At 37.7% G+C, this 21,271-nt stretch overlaps 1 protein-coding gene across 1 annotated transcript in view; it reads left to right on the top strand.

Annotated features, from left to right (window-relative positions):
- The window catches only part of KIF16B (kinesin family member 16B), a 142,410-nt gene that overhangs the window by 70,911 nt on the left and 50,228 nt on the right, over positions 1-21,271 (top strand). Inside the window, exons 18-22 of the mRNA XM_027736774.2 lie at positions 7,977-8,030; positions 9,420-10,775; positions 14,230-14,388; positions 16,500-16,605; positions 17,150-17,200. Coding sequence (XP_027592575.2) covers positions 7,977-8,030; positions 9,420-10,775; positions 14,230-14,388; positions 16,500-16,605; positions 17,150-17,200 — 1,726 coding nt within the window. The remainder of the gene's footprint in view (positions 1-7,976; positions 8,031-9,419; positions 10,776-14,229; positions 14,389-16,499; positions 16,606-17,149; positions 17,201-21,271) is intronic.

Below are 21,271 nucleotides of genomic sequence, written 5' to 3'. Positions count from 1 at the left end.
ACAGAGAATTGATGGTGTTTTGTTCTAATTTTCTTTTCCATAGCTGGTGTTTTGAATTGAGTGTGAGATGAGGCACTTTAACCACCTATGTGCTTTTGAAAAATTGGCTCTAAATTGAATTATAGGCTTGGATAGTGCAGCTTTATTCCCGAGTTTTACTGTGGGGTTGCTCTTTATCCATTAGAATTTAGGAAGATTGGACAGGTAATAATAACTTCAAGTTGAACGATGTCTAAATAACAGGGAGTATGTGTAATAACACTGCTTCAAATGTGACTGTTACTCTTTTGCTACTGAGCTACCTACAGAGATCTCAAGATTGTGAGCTGGTTGCTGATAAATTACAACTTATTTTGAGACAGAGATGGTAAAGAAGATCCAAAAAAGTATATGTATATTTTTCTATTTCTTTAGCTCTTCAAATAGCTCAATCTAAAAACTTACAGTGACAGTTGTTTGTATGTTTTCCGTGAGCTGGGGAAAATTCCTGGCAGTTGTTACCTCTGGTTATTGGTCAGCTATCCTGGGCTTTTCCCTGACTAATAATGTTATTCTGCTGCAATATTGTTATGAATAATTGTATTATACTGGATATTACTGACTTGGAGTTTGCAGTCAGTATAGAGGAGGACACGTTGTTTCAGCATTGCCTCACTAGTCATTCAGATTTTCAGCAAAATATAATGGCATGGGCAAGGCCCAGTTGAAGGTATGCTTAAAAATGATTTCCCAGCCCAAGAAGACATACTGTCTTCAGGTAATGCCAAACGGTGCCTTATAGAGAGGATTTTTCTAGTAAACCTTATTTAAAAAAAAAAAAAAAGAGAAAGTCTGGAGAGTTACTTGATTGTCTCTGATGGAGTAGATTGCAGCAAATTCTTCTTTTTTCTAGATATATTTTAGGGAATATAGCTTTTTTTTCTTATTGGTTCTTCGAACATCTTGCTTTGCTTTCTTGGAAATTAAACAGTATAGATAATTGTGTTAGATTGTCAATGTGTGCAGCAATTTTTAGAAACATTCCCATTTTTCCTATTTAACACTTCTTGTGACTTTTACTTTCCTTTGTGGGATATGATTATAAGAGCACTCTTGCTCTTGAAATTTAGGATAAGATTAGGTGAAACACTCGTCATATTCCTGAACACTTCATGCCTGTGCTTTATTAAACTATAAACTATAAACAGAGGGTTAACTATTGATATTCTCCTGCTAGTCTGCATTCAGTTAATATTTGTGAACTGTCTTGGAGGAATAGATATTTTGTCCTGCTTAATTTGTAAACACAAGAAAGTCGTATTACATAGGGAATGCAGCTCACTTCTTTGTGAGCAATAAAACCTGTCTGAGGTTGTTTTATAGTCACTGTTATGTGTATGTGTTTTTCTAAGAGAGGAAGCTTGTGAATCATTGAATTGTTTGGGTTGAAAGGGACCTTTAAAAGTTCCAACCTCTCCTGCAATGAGGAGGGACATCTTTAGCTCGATCAGGTTGCTCAGAGCCCCATTGAACCTGACCTTGAATATTTCCAGGGATGGGGCATCTACTACCCCTCTGGGCAACCAGTGCCACTGTTTCACCACCTTAATTGTAAAAAATTTCTTCCTTATGCTTATTCTGAATCTACCATTACCCCTTGTCCTATCACAACAGCCCTGCTGCAAAGTCTGTCCCCATCTTTCTTATAAGCCCCATTCAAGTACTGAAAGGCTGCTATGAGGTCTCCCCAGAGCCTTTTCTTCTCCAGGCTGAACAACCCCAACTCTCTCAGCCTGTCTCCATTGCAGAGGTACTCCAGCCCTTGGACCACCTTCATGGCCTTCATCTGGATTTGCTTCAGCTGGTCCATGTCCTTCCTGTGCTGGGGACCGCAGAGCTGGAGGCAACCCTGCAGATGGGGTCTCATGAGAGTGAATCCCCCCTCACTTGCTGCCCACGCTGCTTTTGATGCAGCCCAGGATACAGTTGGTTTTTGGGCTGCCAGTGCACACTGAGGGGTCATGCCCAACCTCTCATCTACCAGTCCTTCTCATTAGGGCTGCTCTCAATCCCTTCATCCCCCAACCTGTACTCATACTGAGGGTTGCCCCGACCCAGGTGCAGGACCCTGCACTTGGCCTTGTTGAACTTCATGAAGTTCATGTAGGCCCACTTCTCAAGCTCATCCAGGTCCCTCTGGGTGGCATCCCATCCTTCAGGCCTGTCACTCACACTACTCAGCTTGCAGACTTGCTGAGGGTGCAGTTGATCCCACTGTCTGTCATTGGTGAAGATATCTAACAGCACTGGTCCCAGTGGTTGGATCTTCATAATTGAAACTCTAACCCCTATATTTTAGATGAATAACATATTCCATATAATCGATGTCACGCCTAAGAGTACACGTGTTCATGCAGTGCAGAGGTGAGTGTTGTCCTAATAGATCAGTAACTTAAAAAAACTAAACACCTCCCCCCACAAATCAACCAAACCAACCAAACAAACAAAACCAAAAAAACCCCAACCCTGAAAAAAACCTCCAAACCTCAAATGTGACTATTTTTACTTCTTTTATAACTGCTTGTGCTGGTTTAAAGGTAAACCAGCAGGGGAAATGAACTCAACTCAAAAGAGAGATTATACGTCAGAATAACAATTTAATAAAATAATACAATAAGTACAATTATACAATTGGTCACAATTGGTTTTAACCCACAAAACAATTGGTTTTAACAAACAATTGGTTTTAACCCACAAAACCCAAATATATAACCCAGCACCTTGGGGCATGAACAGAGTGGTGTTCTTTGGGCCCCCTGAGTCCAAAGGAAAAAAAAATGAGGGGAAAACCTGTTGGTGAGAGTGCTGTTGCAGTCTGGTCAAGAGTGGTGATTGCAGTCTGGTCAAAAGTGGTGACTGCAGTCCAGTTGAGGGTGGTGGTCTGCAGTCTGGTTGAGAACGGTGATCTGCAGTCTTCCTCTGGATCCCACGAGTGGTAAAAAGGTTCCAAAACTCCAAGTTTATATATTCTCCAGTTCAGGCAGGAATGCTCAGTCCCTCCCTCAGAGCAGGGAATTCCATAAAAGGGTATGAGGATGCTCAGTCCTTCCCTCAGAGCGGGGAATTCCATAAAAAGGTATGAGGACAGGAACATCTTCCTGTCTCGCAGGCCTCTACTGCTGACAATTTCTGGGAAATGGCATGGAAGGCTATAGAATACACAGTTTTGGGTTACACCCATACCATGATGAACTGGTCTCAGCTGTCCTAACTAGGACACTGCTGCAAAGAGAAAGAAGGCTCTGATGCTTGCACTGTAGTTTAACTGAGCCCTACAAATCAGTAGAAGAAAGCGTCTTCTATAACTGATGCATCTTTATGGACAGCAATTTGGCAACAGCAACTTTTCAGCTTAGGCTGGGGTTCTATGACAATTTTAAATTTATTTATGTTGATGCTAACACTGTTTTTTTTACAATATCCTCCTTTGTGACAGCACTTGAGTTTTCCTGATCATGTCATAAGGTTGTCCCAAGGAGGTAATTGTGCAAAAAATGTTACTTTAGGGGAACAGGGGGCTAGGATAAATGCAAGTTAAAGAAAAGAATATGTTTTGAATAAAGCAGACCCCAAGCTCTCTACTTCCAGCTAAAAATGCTGCTAAGCAAGTGCAGCGCTGCAGTGGTTATTCTTCTGAGTGGTGACTGTTCAGCCTGGATGAAACATTCAATAAATCCTATCTCTGAGTATCAAAAGCAGGGTAGTTGTACCCAAGAAGTTAGGTGGGGTTGAGCATCTTACATTCTGGAAAAGTGCAGATGGAAAAGAATATCCTGCACAAAATTTAGTTTGGATTTTTTTTTTTTTTCAGCAGGGCCAATAGTATGAGCCTTAACTACAGTAAACTAGAGTATCAGTTTCCCATAACATGAGATGCTATACTGCCCACCACCAGTAGAGGCCTAGATTCGGTACTGGCCCTCTGGGGTTTTTTCTGTGCAATATTAGTAGCTGACCAGCATTCTGCCTATTGTTAATTTGCATTTTCAGTACCACTTTATCTTCCAATCTCAGTATTGATAACCTCAAGACTGGTAGCTAAATTTGTGATTTCTGTGGGTTGCAATAAAATCTTGTAAGATCTGGCATCTTTCGCAATCAGTAGCAGAAGAGCCTGTGGGGTATTACCTTCACTTGTTGCGAAAGCAACATGAGGATCTTGCTTACTTTTCCATGTGAAAATCAGCATTATCCTTAATAGTGTTTTCAGATGGTCTTTTGTTGTTTGTGGGGGTTTTTGTTTGGCTGTTGATTTCCCATATGTGGAGAAAGTTGCATAAAGTTTTGGCTTAACATGCAAAATTCTTTGTTCTGCTTTTTCCCAGTCTTTGTCTTTAATCTGGTGTCATGCAACACTGCTTCAGATAATAAGCATTGGATAAAATAGAATTCTGCTCATAGATTTATGCTGAAGATTTCATTTGTGGGCCTTTTGTTAGCTACACGGTCATCATGGCTAGGCTTTGTGAACAAAGATCTGGGAGCTACATGGTACTGTAACTGTAAAACTACTGATGAGAAATCTTGGTCTTGTCATGGATTTAGTATGGGGGGTTTTGTTTTGTTTGATTGGTTTTTTTTAAATTAATCTCATAAATTGGGCTACCGAATGGCATTGTAACATCTTTGTAGTCCTGCCAGTCCTCAGTCTTTCCTAACAGATGTCGTACCAGATTATACTTTTGTGCTGTGTAAATTAAACTACTGTAGTACCATGCTAGTAGAACTGACTTCCTTTCTCTGCAGCTTATCTACACTCCTCTTATCACTAGATATGACACGTTTTCCAGGAAAACGGTGTCTTTTTAATTCAACACTGATCAGATTAAGTTCCTTTGTGGTAGATCTACAAAAGAAGAAAGAGTGGATTCTAGTCTTTAATATCTGTATGTTTCTTTTTAATTTCAAGCTAATATATTTTTTTGCTAGTCACAGTAGTGCTCACATTAATAAAGAGTAGAGGTTATGTGAAAAAGATTTTTATTGGGATAGACTAAACTAAAAAGATCAGTCTGGCATCTGTGCTTTGTAAAACTGGCAGTGATTTGCTATAGCCAATGGTTTTGGGGAGAGATTTTGTGATGCTGAGATATTTGTTTTCATTAGCTCCTTAAAGAAACAATGTCTCTGCCATGAGGCCTGTCCTCCCTCCCCAGGTTCTCTCCTGTCCTGAAATAACTTTGAGTCCACAATGAGTTTGAAGCAAATGTTCCAGAGACAATGGTCTCAGAAGTGGTGAATTCCTAAATGTATTAAGAAAATAGGCAGCCAGCTGAGGAAGACGGGCACCATTCTTACCCCTGAAGGAATAAAGGCTGCAGTGTGAGCACCTTAGAGAATGAAGACACTGTGAACAACCCCATGGCACGAGAGCCTTCAGTGAAGCTCAGACCATCTTAGGCACCACCAGGCAATGACAACCCTTCTCTTCATAGGAGTATTTATTGGTCTAAAATGCATTAAATATGCATTTTTAAAATACCTCCATGTTTGGAGGCTGTGGACCGGGGTGTTGATGATGATGATGCTGCTTCATATTTGGCTCTGGGAAGGAGCCCTTTTCATTGAAGAAAGAACCACTTCTGCATAGTTCACACCTTTTTCCTGAACAACGTTTTGAACACTTCCAGCTTCATTTCAGTATGAGGTAAAACTGATTGTTGTGACACCCCTGTTGAAGGTATTAGGGACAATTCCTCCAAGAGAAAATCATGGAGTTTGTAACCGCTGACCTGTTTTTATACCAGACTGATTGCTGTGATGGCTCATTTTCTTTGTATTAGATCTCAGTCAGAAGTTAGTTACCATTTTTATGCTTGTATAAAATATATCTACCAAATTACTTGTTTTATAGGACAGTCAAAATACCAAAAGGTTTTTGCTCCGGTTTTTGCACATTATGTTACCTGATCTGAAACGTTTTACTTCATTATGGCTTAACCAAGCATGGGAATACACTTAAATCATTCTTTGCCAACTGTCTAAGCAGAGATGGTCGATGTCTGACAGTGCCCAAAGGACACCTGCACTTGCACAAATCAGAGCTGTATTGACTGGGATCTGTATTATTTTGGACTTAAGTAATGTTGAATATAGTGGCATTTGTTAGCTGAACCCTAAGTAAGAAGCGATAGCTAACAACTCTGAATTCCAGATAGTAGACCATAGCTAAAGGGAGAACTTTTGAGGTATAGCTTAAAAAAAAAGGGGGGAGGGAAAAACCAAAGCACATGGTAACCACTGAATTAAGTTTTTGCTTTCTGAAGGCCCCCTAAGATTGCTTTCTGTTCTCTTCCAACACTTTGAGGGTTTTTCGTTGCTGCTGCAGGAGTTGTGATCAAATAAAAAATACTAAGTTATCATCATCGCTCCTTGTGCTGTAGAGTGCCCATCTTGGTTTAATGCAAATGTGAAAAGACTCTTGACGAGACAGTTACATGAAAGCTCTGAATGGCTGGAGTTGTGTATAAAAATCTACCTTGGCTGATCTCTCAGGGATTGTAGAAGGCATTTTTTTAAAAGGAATTTGTGAGAGCTAGGGAAAAATGGAATTTGCTGAACTGATCATTCTCCAATATTGCAGCCACTAGAAAGATGCCTCTTGAGCATGTTAGGAATCAAAGTTCATTAAAATAGCTTTATAAATGTTAAATTATTGGTGTACTTTTTGCATATTTCCAAGGGCATTTTCTTTTTGTTCTAGGCATTTCTATGATTTTAGAAAGAAGTACCAAAAATACTTTATTTTTAAAAACCTGTCTATATAACTGGGATCATGTTGTCTTAAACTGAAGTTTGTCAAAAACTTGAAGTCAACTTGTGGTGCAGTCTTGCATTTTTTTCAGTGTTTATGGATTGTTTCACTAACCTCCACATCCTTAAACTGTAACAAGCCTGAAATAAATTAATGTTTGTGTATTTCGTTGAATAATTTAGTTCATATATAGGTTCTCTCTGCCATTTTTAATATTTATTGTGAATAACTTCCTTAAGTAAATCTTTCAAAGGAAATTAAAATAAGAAAAATAGTTCCGTACAACTGTAATAAAAGCTGATATTAAAAATTACATAAAATGCTCTCCCATGATTAGTCAGATCCTTATCAAACTAAATACATTAAAATCTCAAAATATTTTAAATAAATGGATTTTAATTCTGTTCAGTGCTTAAATGTTGCACTTGGGATTTTTCAACCCCACTGATTACATCCTAGGAATGTTTTGGAATTTTCTTTTTCTTGAAAGGAAAAGGAAGAACTACAGGCATCCACTTGTAGTTTTGTAGCGCTTTCCCTTCTCTGAAAATGGCCAAATTAATAAATCATAGGATGATGAGCATCATTTTAACTATCACTGGCATCTGAAAAATGTGTTTAGAAAGAATAATTATTTAAGTTTTACTTCTGAGCTGTAATGTGATGAATGTTCTATGATTCTAACCAATTTAACCTCTAATAAAACAAACTGTTGTTGATTTTGAAGTATTCTGTACTGCTAATATATTTTTTGTATCAATTCCTTTCTCAACTGATTGCTCTGTTTCCCCCTGCCTCCCATGGCAGTCTTTTCCCTGTAAAAGGACCGATCTGTCTAAGGTAGAGAAATTAAATTTCTATATATTGATTGCCATGTATGCATGTAGTTAACTCAAGAGGCTATGCTAATCACTTTTATGTCTCTTCAAACTTTCCCTTTTAAATTTATTTTTTCCCCAGAAATTAATTTATTTTTCTGTTTATACTCATGTCAGACAGCATGATATCTAATTTGTAACCCTAATGAAGGAACTATTTTCTGTTCTTGTAGAAAGTAGTTTTATGAAGCTTCTTTTGTATCATTGTTATCATCTAAACAGAGATTGAACTGCATCATATCTTCCTACTTTTGTGACATTCAGGAAATAACCTTTTAACTGTATTCTTTTTTTTTTTAAATCAGGCTAGAATTTGAGAGACAACAACGAGAGGAGCTTGAAAAATTAGAAAGTAAAAGGTAACATTATTCTCTGTGGTATTTATGTGTATCTGTAAGTACACGTTATAGACTCATTTAAATCACTGCTTTGGGATCACGGTGTTAGTTACTCAGCAAGCAGAGGACCCTGAATAGCTGAATTGTAGCTAATTGTGATTTTTATAAGCAAAGAAACTCTGAAACACAAAGATATGAGGGGGATAGATTATACAAATCTAATATATTACCTTTGTTCTTAATTTTTGTGGTGTTGTTTTGAAGGACAGCAAATTACATTCTTTATTGAGTTTGTTGGTTTTTTTTGGTTTAGCTACCTTTAGATTAATTCGAGATAGCAAAAACTCACATGTTGCACTCTGCTTCTCTTACATAAAACTGTGGTGTGGAATGGACATACTAATAATGCTTATCAGAACATTATTTGGGTATCAGTTTGAAGTACAGAAGAAAGCATTGTTGTCAGCTGGCAAACTGAGCTGACTATTCTGGCACTCATATCTGCTAAGATTTTGGAGGTGATAGCTCGGACCTTGTTGCAGATTCCAGCACTGATTAGATTCATGCATTGAAAACCATTCTGCCATCTCAACCCTAGATGGCTTGTTCCATTTTGAAAGAGCTCTTTATATAGGTAAAGTAAATTCAGAAAACCCCTGAAACTCTGAAGCACTAAAAGATGCTGTTCAGCAATTGATGCAACATAGGATCATTGATATTTATCCCTTTTGTTATATTGATGGGATTTGAATTCAGATTGTGCTGAAATTGGTTTGCTTGTGATTTAATTTATCTGACTTTAACTTCTCACAAAATAACCAACTGACTTGCAGGTTGTCTTTATTTGTATCATGGGGACAATGGGGCCTTCAAGTCTGTCTGCATTTGGACTGTGCTTAGAACCTTTAAAAGAGAGATTACACAGGACATAGTAATTTGTCTTATATGTTATAATCTGTTTATCGATAATTCAGTCGGGGTCAGAGAAGGCATTGTTTTAATTCATCTGTTGGCTTAAATTTGGTAAGGCAAATTGCTGATCAAGTCCTTTTATACAAGTTTGTGTGTATGAGAATGTATATATAAAAATCTGTATTTATTCTTCACTGTGTGCATGGATGTGTTCTATCAATATTTTTATTAGATTTGGCAGAACTAATAAAGTCTTAATTTTTTACTAACAAAAGTGCTATGTAGCGTGTCTTCCTATAACTTTATATATCCACAACTTTTTATGTTGACACAGACTATATGAGTGTCTTTTCCATTTGTTTCATGCATTGAGTCACTTCCAAGCAGTGTAAGATCTCAACCTGTGGCAAAACAAAACTATTAAAGAAAGAAATGGTTATATATGCTGGAAAGTCCTAGACCAAACCTTTTTAACTTCATGCAAATGTTTTACTGCAGGAAACAAATAGAAGAGATGGAAGAAAAACAAAGATCTGACAAAGCAGAACTCGTAAGAATGCAGCAAGAAGTAGAGTCACAGCGAAAAGAGACAGAGATAGTTCAGCTGCAAATTCGAAAACAGGAGGAGAGTCTGAAACAGAGAAGTGTTCACATTGAGAGCAGGTTAAAGGATTTGCTGGCTGAAAAAGAGAAATTTGAAGAAGAGAGATTACGGGAACAACAGGAGATAGAGCTTCAAAAGAAAAAGCATCAGGAAGAAATTTTTGCCCGGGTCAAAGAGGAGTTGCAGCGACTACAAGAACTTAATCATAATGAAAAAGCAGAGAAAATGCAAATTTTTCGTGAACTAGAAAGACTTAAAAAGGAAAAAGATGAGCAATATTTTAAACTGGAGTCAGAAAAAAAAAGACTTGAAGAACAGGAAAGAGAGCAGGTGATGCTTGTGGCTCATCTAGAGGAACAGCTTCGAGAGAAACAGGTCATGATAGACCTCCTGAAGAGAGAGGATGTGCAGAGAGTTGAAGAAGAGAGAAGAGACCTTGAAGATATTAGAGAATCTCTATTGAAAGTCAAGGAAGCCCGCTCTGAAGGTGATGAAAACCATGAGGATTTAGAAAAAGCACAGCATGATTTTGTAGAGTTCAAAAGGAAACAGCTGGAACGGTTGACTATTTTGGAAAAAGATTTAGTTCAGCAAATGGATCACCTAGAAAAGGAAATAGCAGATGAAAAAGGAGCTCTGGAGCACTTAAAATTTGCACATGAAGAACATTTAAATCCCAAGAGAGATGATGAAAACTCTGTGGATCCCATACTCAGGGCTGAAGAAGTTGACAAGATAAAGCCAGTGGAGTACAGGCTCCAATCTAAAGTACGCCAGCTTGAGTACCTGAAGAGTAATCATTTGCCAGCTCTGCTGGAAGAAAAACAAAGAGCTTCTGAAGTCCTTGACAGGGGCTTGTTAGGGTTAGATAATACTCTCTATCAAATAGAGAAAGAAATAGAAGAAAAAGAAGAGAAGCTTGCCCAGTATAGAGCCAGCACAAATCAGCTGGAACAGCTTCAAGAAACCTTTGAATTCACAGCCAATGTAGCTCGTCAGGAAGAAAAGGTTCGGAAAAAGGAAAAAGAAATCCTTGAATCAAGGGAAAAACAGCAGAGAGAGGCTCTGGAGCAGGCTGTTGCTAAGTTAGAAAGGAGGCATTCAGCTTTGCAGCGTCGTTCGACGATAGACTTTGAAATCGAAGAGCAGAGGCAGAAGCTGGCCACCCTGAACAACAGCTGCAGTGAGCAGGCAGGGCTGCAGGCCAGTCTGGAGGCTCAGCAGAAAGCCCTCGAGCAAGACCGAGAACGGTGAGTCCTGTGGTGGCTTCCATTGATTAGAACCTGTCCAGAGAAGGTGAATCATTTTATACTTTAGATGTTGAGAGCATGACTTGTTCTGTGTCCCAGTATTTGAGTTTCTTCGTGAGTTTCAAGTAGTTTACCCAGAATTGAAACTCTGGGTTTCAAAGGATTCAAAGGATTCTTGCTCACTCATCGATTCCTCTTGTGTTCAGAGACTTATCCTGTCCTCAGCAGGATATTATTTGCATTAGCCAGCACAGTACTTTAAATTGTTTTACAAAGCTCAGACAACCTTATGTTCTGCCCTTACAAAAAACGGACCATCTAACAACTTTTTTTCTCTTAAAATATTTCTGTATAGCATTTTGTTTCTTTATTAGTAACAAGTCAAATGTTTGTTCAGGGGTTGGAAACGAATAGTTACAGTAGACCTGCCAACTGTCTCTCTCAACTAGTGACGTACTTCTGGAACACTTCTGGTATTCAGAGTAAACAGGGGTAATATTTAATTTTTTTGTTACTGGTTTCAGGGCTAAATAAAAATAAACTAGCCATATATCTATGTAAAGTTTGAAGCTTTTGAAGGTTATTGGCAAATACACAGAGGCTTTAATACTGCCCCTGTGTGATGACAACTCCTTCTAGGTACAGAAGCAATGTCATCAGTTATACACATGATATCTGGTAACATGATGTTCAACCCAAGTATGGGAAGCTCAGACAAAAGTGATTCAGGTAGGGAAGGATCTTTCTGTATGGAAGAAGAGGAAAAAATCTTTTGTTTCATTTTTGGCCTAAGTGAAAATCCACTGGGATTAATGCATTTAGTCCCTGCAGTACAGAAAGAGGGCAGAATTGTAATTTTTAAATGTTTTATCTGATTTACTAATACTGAAGCTTTAAAACCTGTGAATATTGGTGAAACAATGAAGTAGGTTTTTTCTTGAGGTACCATTTGTCATTTGCTTTTTTTAATATTTCACTGATTATGTGAATCCTCCTTCATAAGCCCTTGAAACAGATGGCTTGATTTAAAAAAAACTATGAAAACAAACTTGCCTATAGCCATATTGAAGAGCTCTTCTGTATTGCTTTCCAGTTAAACCATTATCAGAAGAGAATAGTTGCTTTCAGTACACTGTGTAGAGATGACTTTTTCAACATTTATAGCTACATTGTTTGGATTTTATTTAAGCATTTTCAGTACTGATTTATCATTTTGTAGTGGATATTGCCATTATTTTCCATAATTGTCTTGGACATAAAATCTCATTTTCTACACTAAGCACCTGACTCGACTAAAGTGAGCCATAAACAACTGGAGGTTCCACAAAAATACACAGCTTAGTTAGTCCTCAAGAGGTTGCTGGGTTGTGTGATAAGTGAAAAAGTATATTGAAAGCTAGAAGACTGAGGTTTGGAAAAGACACCAAGGAAGTGAAAAAATATTTTTTTTCCTTGTTTTTTTCTTGTTTACTTCAAAGTTCTGTTGTACAAGCTAAATAAAACTTTGAAGTCTTTCAGTGAATAGCCCATGGGCCTGAATAATTCAATTCAGAATGTTTTTGTGAATGTTGAGGCAGAAGAAAAATCTTAAAATATGTGATAGTGTGTTAAACATTTCAGGTCACTTATTGCTCTTGTGTTTGAGTTTACGCTGCACAGTACATGATGCCATAGTAAGCATATGAATTATATATGTTTCTTATTGTTTATCTAGATCCCATTATGTGATGATATGCTCTAGTTCAGTGTTGAGTCTCTAAAAATGTTTAAGTGCAATATTCATTTGATATGCTACAAGACTATAATTTCATCATACCTGGATAAAATGGGGTTTTTTTCAGTTTGAATCCTGTATAAGCTCAAATTCTTTCACCTACAGGGATGACCCACAAAAAGATAATTTGAAGTGAACTTATATTGGGATATTGCATACACATTTTGTCTTTACTAGCAGAGGTTTGGGGCAATAGAATGAACATAAAGCAACTTTAGAGTCATCTTTGAGGCAATGGGATGCATCACTCACAAGTGGCAAGGTGCAGTTTACAGTTCTTACTGGTGGATGCATCACAAGACTGACTAAGCTCATAGCTATAAAAAGTGATATCTTTTCCTATTAGGATGTTTACAAACCAAGAGATAAGCTTTGTTCCTTTAATATAATTTTGATTTTTGTGGTTAAATTGATTTTCCATAGATGCAAACACTCTCCTATATCCAGCAGCCATCTCCCATCCACTTCCCCTCAGGACACAAGATTGTTTTGCTGCTAATCAGAAGAAACAGATGGCTTTTGGCAGTGCTGCAAAAAGTACTCTACAAATGAAGTAACAATTCAGCCTAAACCTCAGCATTCATAATCTCTTTAATTTTCTTTTAACCCCCAGGATGGAATAAAGTAGTTGTAGCATTGTACTTCAATTTGGTTATATACAATTGTAGGCGAAGTGGTAGAATCCCAACTTTGCATAGTTTCCCCTGTTTTTTGCAGGAATTTCTTCTCTTTTATTATTTGATTTTTAAGTAATCTCTAGAAAAACAATAACCTTTAGAGACAAAAATTGTAATGAAAATGGGGGAGATTATTACTGTGTTACTAATCTAATCTCAGCTACATTGCAAGTGAAAAGGGTGTTCTGCAGATTACTTTATTATCATATATTTTATTTTGACTAACTGATAAATAAAGACTAATTGATAAAGCAAGAAGTGCTTTTTATTTCCTACAAAATGCCTCAGACATTTTCAGTCAAAAAAGGGTACCTAATTTTACGTATTGTATTCTGTGCATAAATGTGGCTGGAATGAAATTTATTTGTTAGGAAAAGCAAGGAATCATTCAAAAGATGATTTATTAGGTGCATATATAAAATAAGTACTAGATTTTTATTTTACAAGTAAATTTTCAAAAATATATATACAGATGGAATAAGTGGAAAATAAAATTTATATATATAGTACAGAATTTTAAGGATTTCCTTACAATATGTTTTGCCACATCAGTGTCTTAGGTGTTCTTTGGGGTTTTGTATTAGTGCTTAGTATTTCAAGGTTTTAATTTTTTTCCCCTTCATGTCCTCATTTACTTCACACTGGAAGGTAATAAATGAGGTCACTGATGGAGTTCTGGAAAGAAGAACATTTATTCAAGTGATTCTAATAGATAGGTTAGGTCTTATGAGTTAATAATGAATGTGCTGAGTTAGATACCTTTTGCACTGGAAGTTACTGAAGTTGTTTTATTCAACTTAATAATGCTGTTGGAACATGGTTTTAAGCTGTTTCTTTTCCTTTCTAAATATGCCTAAAGAACTATTATGATTTTTAGACCTTCATAAATATTAATGCCTACAATCTTACATACATGTACAGTTTAAGTACATTACTTCCCATCAGAACTATGGAAATCAACTCTAAACCAAAGCAAATTACATCTTAAGATCTTTTTTTGTAGCCTGGACCAGGAAATTCAGCAGCTGAAGCAAAAAATATATGAGGGTGATGGTGCTCAGAAAGGAAACCATGGAACACTGGAAGAGAGACTCTCCCATAGCACTTCCCCTACCAGCTCAACAAAGGCACAACCAACCTCTGCTCCTCTGGTTGATGACAAGTAGGTAACCTGCTTCCTGCAATGTTTTGGTAGGAATAAAAGCAAAAGCTTTTGAAAAGAAATATTTTGAAAGACCGTTCTGCCAGGGTTGGATTTTATTTAAGTACTGTAATTGTACTGATGGTAGTTCGCCTAGTTCCGAACAGCGCAGTACAAACTCGTGAAATTTAGCATGGAGTGCAAGGCCCCCATGTTTCCAGACTTCAGGTGGAATTCCATCAACCCCAGCTTCCTTGCCTATTTTCACCTGCTGTATGACCTTAAGGGTTTCTCCTAAAGTGGGGGCAGTATCCAACTCATACTTCACCGGTTGTTGTGTGATGGACTGAATAGCTGAGTCTTGGACTACGTGGCTAGTACTGAAAAGAGTCTGAAAGTGTTGCTTTATGCTGATGACGCCGCCCTTGTCGCCCACACAGAAGCAACTCTACAGCTTTTAACATCCTGCTTTGCAGATGCTGCTGAGCTCTTTGGGCTGGAAGTCAACTTAAAGAAGACAGAAATTCTCTATCAACCAGCACCTCAGGAAGTCTTCCATCATCCCCATATCACCATTGGTGAATCAGAGCTCAAATCAGTCCAGCAGTTTAATTACCTCGGTAGCCTCATCTCGGACGGTAAGATTGATGGAGAGATAGACAGCAGGTTAGCAAAGGCATATAGAGCTTTTGGAAAGCTTCATAGAAGAGTTTGGCAAAATAAACACTTGAAGAAAAGTACAAAGTTCAGTGTTTACAGAGCCATAGTGCTGTCTACTCTCTTATATGGATCTGAATCATGGGTCATCTACCGCCACCACCTGCGACTCCTAGAACGCTTCCATCAACGCTGCCTCCGTACAATCCTAAACATCCACTGGTCAGATTATGTGACTAACATGTCTGTTCTAGAACAGGCAGCAGTTATGAGTAGTGAGGCCATGTTGCTGAGAACACAGCTGCGCTGGGCAGGGCACGTCTCCAGGATGAAGGACCACCGCCTCCCTAAGATCTTGCTTTGTGGTGAACTTGCCACCGGCTGCTGCAAGAGAGGAGCCCCAAAGAGAAGATACAAGGACTCCCTGAAACAACATCTCAGCCTTGACCATATTGATCACCATAACTGGTCTACTCTGGCCTCCAATCGGGAGGTCTGGAGACACACTATCTGTAACGCTACTGCTTCCTTTGAGAAAGCACATGGGATCACCCTTGAGGAGAAAAGGCAACGCAGAAAGAATCGTGCCTTGCTAAATATACTATCTAAGGAGTCTTTCTGCTGTGCCTTTTGCAACCGGTCATGCCTATCTCGTATTGGCCTTTTTAGCCACCAGCGTGCTTGTAACAAACGTGGGTAAAGCCCTTCCCAAATCTTCGTTCGTGAAGCCCAACCATGATGCAATTGTACTGAAGAACTAGTCTGGAAATAGAATTTGTGTGCTGTATTCTACTATAAATGACCAACAGCCTAATCTGTTGTTCCTGTGCAGTTTGTTTTAGAATAGAGGGTTGGGAAACTGTAGGCTAAAATGTATTTAAATTGTTTTTGTGTTTACAGTTACTTGTCTATATGGTTTTGCTTCATATACACTTAAGGCAACAAAGTAAATTAAATTATCCTAAACCTTTTTTAATAGGGCAGCTGCCTGGTATCATTAAAATATGTTTCATCTGTTCTTGTTACATTTACACGTGCAGTTGTTGATATCAGCTCTTGGAACATTCCTTCTGTTTGAAAACCAAACCTTTGTTAGCCCAAGTTGCTGGTATCACAGCAGTGATAAATGCAAACCGTGAAGTTACTGAAGATGCAACCCCAGCCTTCTTGTTCTCCTTCATCACTCTTAGTCTCACTGCCACTTACATGTAGAACTGTACACGTAGCAGTGGCTTAACCTGGGGTCCATTAATTTGTCTAATTGTGATAATAAATTGCTAACCTTTGCCTGTTGGAGAAACACTCACTCAAAAGTCTGTGTTCCTTACAGAGAGATAAAACTGGTCTAACATTAAGCCTGCTAATTAAGAGTTGTGCAGTACTTAGAAGCATTTCAAAGAGCTCTTTAGTCTGTCTTAACTTTTATGTAAAATACACTCTTTTTACACATACACATTTTCTTCTGTATCTTGAAGGATAAATGCCTTTATTGAACAAGAAGTGCAGAGAAGGCTCCAGAATATTCATCATAAAGCTGAGGATAACGATGTTAGTGTGGCCTGGTCTACAGAAAGTTTAAAGGTGAGTAGAGATGGGTAGGAAATCCTGACCTTTAATGTACTATGTGAAACCAGTGATTTAGTTTTGGTTTTCAATAATTTTTATGTTTTCCTATGTTTACTTAGTTTTAATTTACCAAAAAAAGTAAACAGTAAATCAGGGATATCAGTTTTTAGATTCTGATCATCTTTTTATTTCCAGTGGCTGGTTTATGTTGTATTCTGTGGGGGTTTTGGCAGGGAATAATGTGTAAATGGCGATAGGAAGTTTTTAGATAAAATAAAAATCTTCATTTTATGTCAGGAAAAAATGTGTTGATAAAAATGAATGTTAATCTGAATGGAACTTTATACATGTAAACAAATGCCCATTCAAAAACTGTTGATCTGATTGATCCAAAGACTGGGTTGATTGACTTCTAAGCCAGTGGTTTTCATAAATATTGATAAGAAAATTGTTATTTTTGTCTATTAGAAGGACTGTCTCTTCCTCTGAATACTTTTAAATGAACTTATACAAGAAAGGCACTCTTTTTAATAATCACCTGTACCTTTTTTGTGCTTAGGATAATGAGAGGCTTAATAACGGCACTGTTCAACGGAAGCTGAAGTATGAGGTAGGTCATAATTTGTCAGAATGAAATGGTTGTCTTAAATTATGGCATGCCCTGTAATTAAAATTCTTAATGTTTAGCTGCATAATTAGAATTTTGAATTCACAGCAAGATTAATGGCTAACAGACACGGCAGTGCATTTTTCCAGCTGGAATTAAAGTGATTTTTTTTTTCAGATTTGATCTAGCTTTTTCCTTATTTGAAGGTGTGGTGTTATTGTGGATCTCTCTACCTTGTTTTGCCATTATTCTTAATTTGGAACAGTATCCCTTTCCTTATTTTTAGAGGAGAAAAACATTTATTGAGGAGAGATTGTCTGAATTCAGCATATACTTGACATTTTTGACTCACAGTGAACTGCTGTAATGGTGTCTATAATATTAGCACAAACAACCAGGCAAGTTTGCCTGAATCCTGTCATGGAGGATTCGTACACTGTATTTATGTATTTTTAAAGTGAGGCTTAGACACCTCCTACCATATTTGCTTGTCTAACTGTTCCTTGAAACACTGTTATTTACTTGTTTTGGTGAGTAAATCCTAAATACCTTTATGGATTAAACCTTAACAGTGGGAGGGCTGCAGCACTTCAAATTTGGACTTTTTTGGACTTTTACACTATCATTTTTAAGCTGTGTTGGACTTTTTGCACTCTCTTGACTAGTATAGGGTTACTTTTTTCTGTATGTGTGGGAAAATACTAAAAGGGCTTCTAAGTTTCTGCATCACCCTTTGACTGTCCTGTGGTTTTTGAGGGAAGCAAATATAAACCAAGTGAAATGGATACTGTACAAAGAAAAAGCAATGGTGGGCTGGGAAGATCAACCATTCCTGAATCAGATCTCAATAACTTCTGTTGGATTTTGTCTTTCTCATTTTGAGAGATTGTACCAATTTTGAATGATTGTTCAAATCTAATCAAAATCAGTCCTCAATTTAAGAAGATTTTACAAGGATGTTTCTGTTTTCTTCTTTTGAAATTTTTAGCAGAAAAGTCAACAGTGGCAGCCACACTATGGCTTTCCATTTCTGTCTAAAGATGGCAATTGTGCTTCTGAGTTGCGTGGAGAAAACACAGGAGTAAGAGATCATAAGAAACAGAAGGCATATACAGAGATGCTGGATTTATTTTCCAGTTCTGGAAGAATCTCCTCCTCTTTTACATCAGAGAAGGCATTTCAGAATGAAAGGAGTAATTTGGAACAGGAGAGCTTTGCTTGTCATTGTGACATTAAAAGTAGTTTAATTCACTCTAAAAATACTAATACTTTAAAGAGTAAAAATGTTTCTTATCAGAATGTTTTATCTACTTCTTTACAAAGTCCTGACTTTAATAATGTGGCTTATTCACTCCGCAAGGTTGAAAATTTCAGTCATTTTGATGATAAAATAATTACTTCTCCAGATTGTGACAGCTCAAGAACTGAATCTGATTGTTCCCACTCGAAACAGCTGTCTCCTGTAGGATCCTTAATGGGTGCTAATGAGCAGACTGGCTTTAACAGTGTATCATGCCTTCTCTTTCCTCAGTCTAATATGCATTCTGAAACAAAAACTTATAAAGAAAACAGCCCATTAAATGCAGTGTACCCAACAATTGAAGACCAGTCTAGTAATTCTCAGCTTCCAACACAAAAAGCCTTTGATTTGACCCCTTTTAAGTCAATAGCTTCTCATTTTGATGCGAGACTAGAACACACTACCAGTTTGGGGTCTCTTGTCAGTAAGCTTTCCTGCCTTTGCAAAAATACCAGTAGTCAGCTGTTCCACAGTGGAGTGGTTTCCAAACAAATCAAGGAGTTGGGAAGTTTGTGTGACAGAAATGAGAGGTGTGCACAAGCAGTATCATTAATAAAAAATCTGCCATTTATAAGGAACTTGCAAGTAAATGTGTTCTTTAAGTCAGATGTGAATCAAGACATGTCCCACACTACTGATGACACCAAAGCTCATACTGAAAATGTCATTCAGACTGTGTCTCCTGTGCAAGAGGCTGTCACAGTGTGTGTGAGCACAGAGATCTCGGATGACTGTACGAGAAAACCCCCTGAAGGATTTACATGCTGTAGTAAAAATGAAGAACTGGAAAACACTTTTGTGTTAAGACAGAACTTTGTGCATTTTCCTGATGTCTTTTTGAAGCTTCAAGTCTGTTCCCTGGAAAAAGTACTGGAATTTTTGACCTGTGCTTTACCCCAGATTTCTGTTAGGATGGAGGAGTTGAAAGGTATCTACTGGCTTGCTGTTGGCAATTGCAAAAAACCTGACCCAGATCCTGCTTGCTTGCTTTTGTTCAGCTCCATTCTGTATGTTGTTGTTTCATCAGCTGAACAAGACACCTGCCAGAGTTCCTTGGCACTGCTTTGTGAGGTCCCTATTGACTCTATAAAGGAGATTCAAGTTGGCTTTGCTGGACAGAGTGTTAGTCTTCTGTGTTCTGCTGAAGATGGTTTACTCACAATATTTACCTATAACAAGCACGTCACTCAAAGAATTTGCCACGACATAACGAGCATTTTGATTTCTGCAGTGGATGATGATGCTTATTTAAATCACCAGCTCTTGAAAGATGATTTGGTTCAGATTTCACTTAACTGGACTTCAGATGTAAACGACTTGGTTTTTTCAAACGGAGTGCGGTTGTCCTGTAAATTTCAAACTGAGTTAGCTGATCTGGTTTACTTACTCCATGAAAATATGGGAAGTATTAAACCTTCATTAGGTGACATTCGTGTACTGCTATATACCTCAGTGAAAGTAGACTCTGCTGAGCAGACTGTGTATAGAACTCTCGTTCTTACAACTACTCATATAGGTCTCTTAAAGGAAAATCATGCCCCTAACGTTCGGGATGCTTCCTGCCAGCGATCACAGTTTGACACCCTTCAGTTGTACAGTTTGAATGATATCCGATGTGCAATTTTGCCAGACAAAGAGAATTGCACAAAAATTGAGCTTGTGTTTTCTAGAAGGAGCAAGGTTGGATCTGATTCAGGAACTGCTTTTTCTAAATACTGTGAAAAAGAAATAAATACTCAACTGACAGTCATCCCATCAATTCTTCAAAGCAGTTTGCATATCCCTTCGGAAATCTGGAAATTAACATTCAGTTCAAGTGAAGAAGCCATTTGGCTAATTATGCATCTGACTAGGTGTTGAAATCCAAATACATTTAGATACATTCAAAATAAGAGGGTAATGAATATTGATAAAATCCTTTTTTGTTTCCTTTTTTTTAATCAATAGACAAAAGGGACCTTTGAGCCTCTAAAGGAATGCCACAGACTGTGTACACACATCCTAGCAATAATAATTATTACTTGAGTGCTTGCTTTTTGTGGGTCTCTGCTATCCTGTACATACATTTCCTTTGGAAAGTGAGGAAATTAAATGTTTCTATGTTATGTGGTAGGTGGATGAAAACTATAATTACAGCTCTGCCTTCTGATTTCCATTTTGGCTGTGTTTTCTGGCTTCTTCCATCTACTATCTGTCTTCATTAATGTCTTCTCCATTCCTCCTCGATTGCCTTTTCCTTAATTTTTCTGAGTATCTGTTTTTCGTGCTCCTCATTTATTTCATGCCCTTGATCTCAATCAATATTTCAAAACATCTGCAAATTTTTTTATCTTACATTTCACTGTGTGCTCTTAATACTACAGATATTTACGGCTTTTATACATGCAATTTTGAGAAGAATAGATTTGACAATTCTCTCCTGCTTCAGAGTTTTGCATTTAAGGTTGATTGCACTTGCACATCAAAGTTTGTCACAAGTGCAAAAAGAGCTGTGCTTTAAATAGCATTTCAACCTTTGGTCATGCTACTGTACCTGTGGCAAAAAATGTTTCTGGGTCTGTCATCTGTGTATGTGTTTCTCATGCTGTAAATGGATAGCTGACAGCTGGGGATGCAGCCTGACAGTTGGAGTGAGTTTAACTCTAGAGTTCTGTCCGTGCTTAGCCTTACTTTCACCTTTTTCTGCTTGCTTACTAGTGGGGTTGTTGATGCTGTGAGATTGCATCTCTTACAGTCTCTTTAATACTACATGCCAAGAAAGAAGGAAACTATTG

Source organism: Pipra filicauda, unplaced genomic scaffold, assembly GCF_003945595.2.
Source record: "Pipra filicauda isolate LSUMZ 115617 unplaced genomic scaffold, ASM394559v2 scaffold434_size586239_pilon, whole genome shotgun sequence".
In the NCBI taxonomy this organism is placed as follows: Eukaryota; Metazoa; Chordata; class Aves; order Passeriformes; family Pipridae; genus Pipra; species Pipra filicauda.
This window is presented reverse-complemented; position numbering and strand designations above follow the sequence as displayed.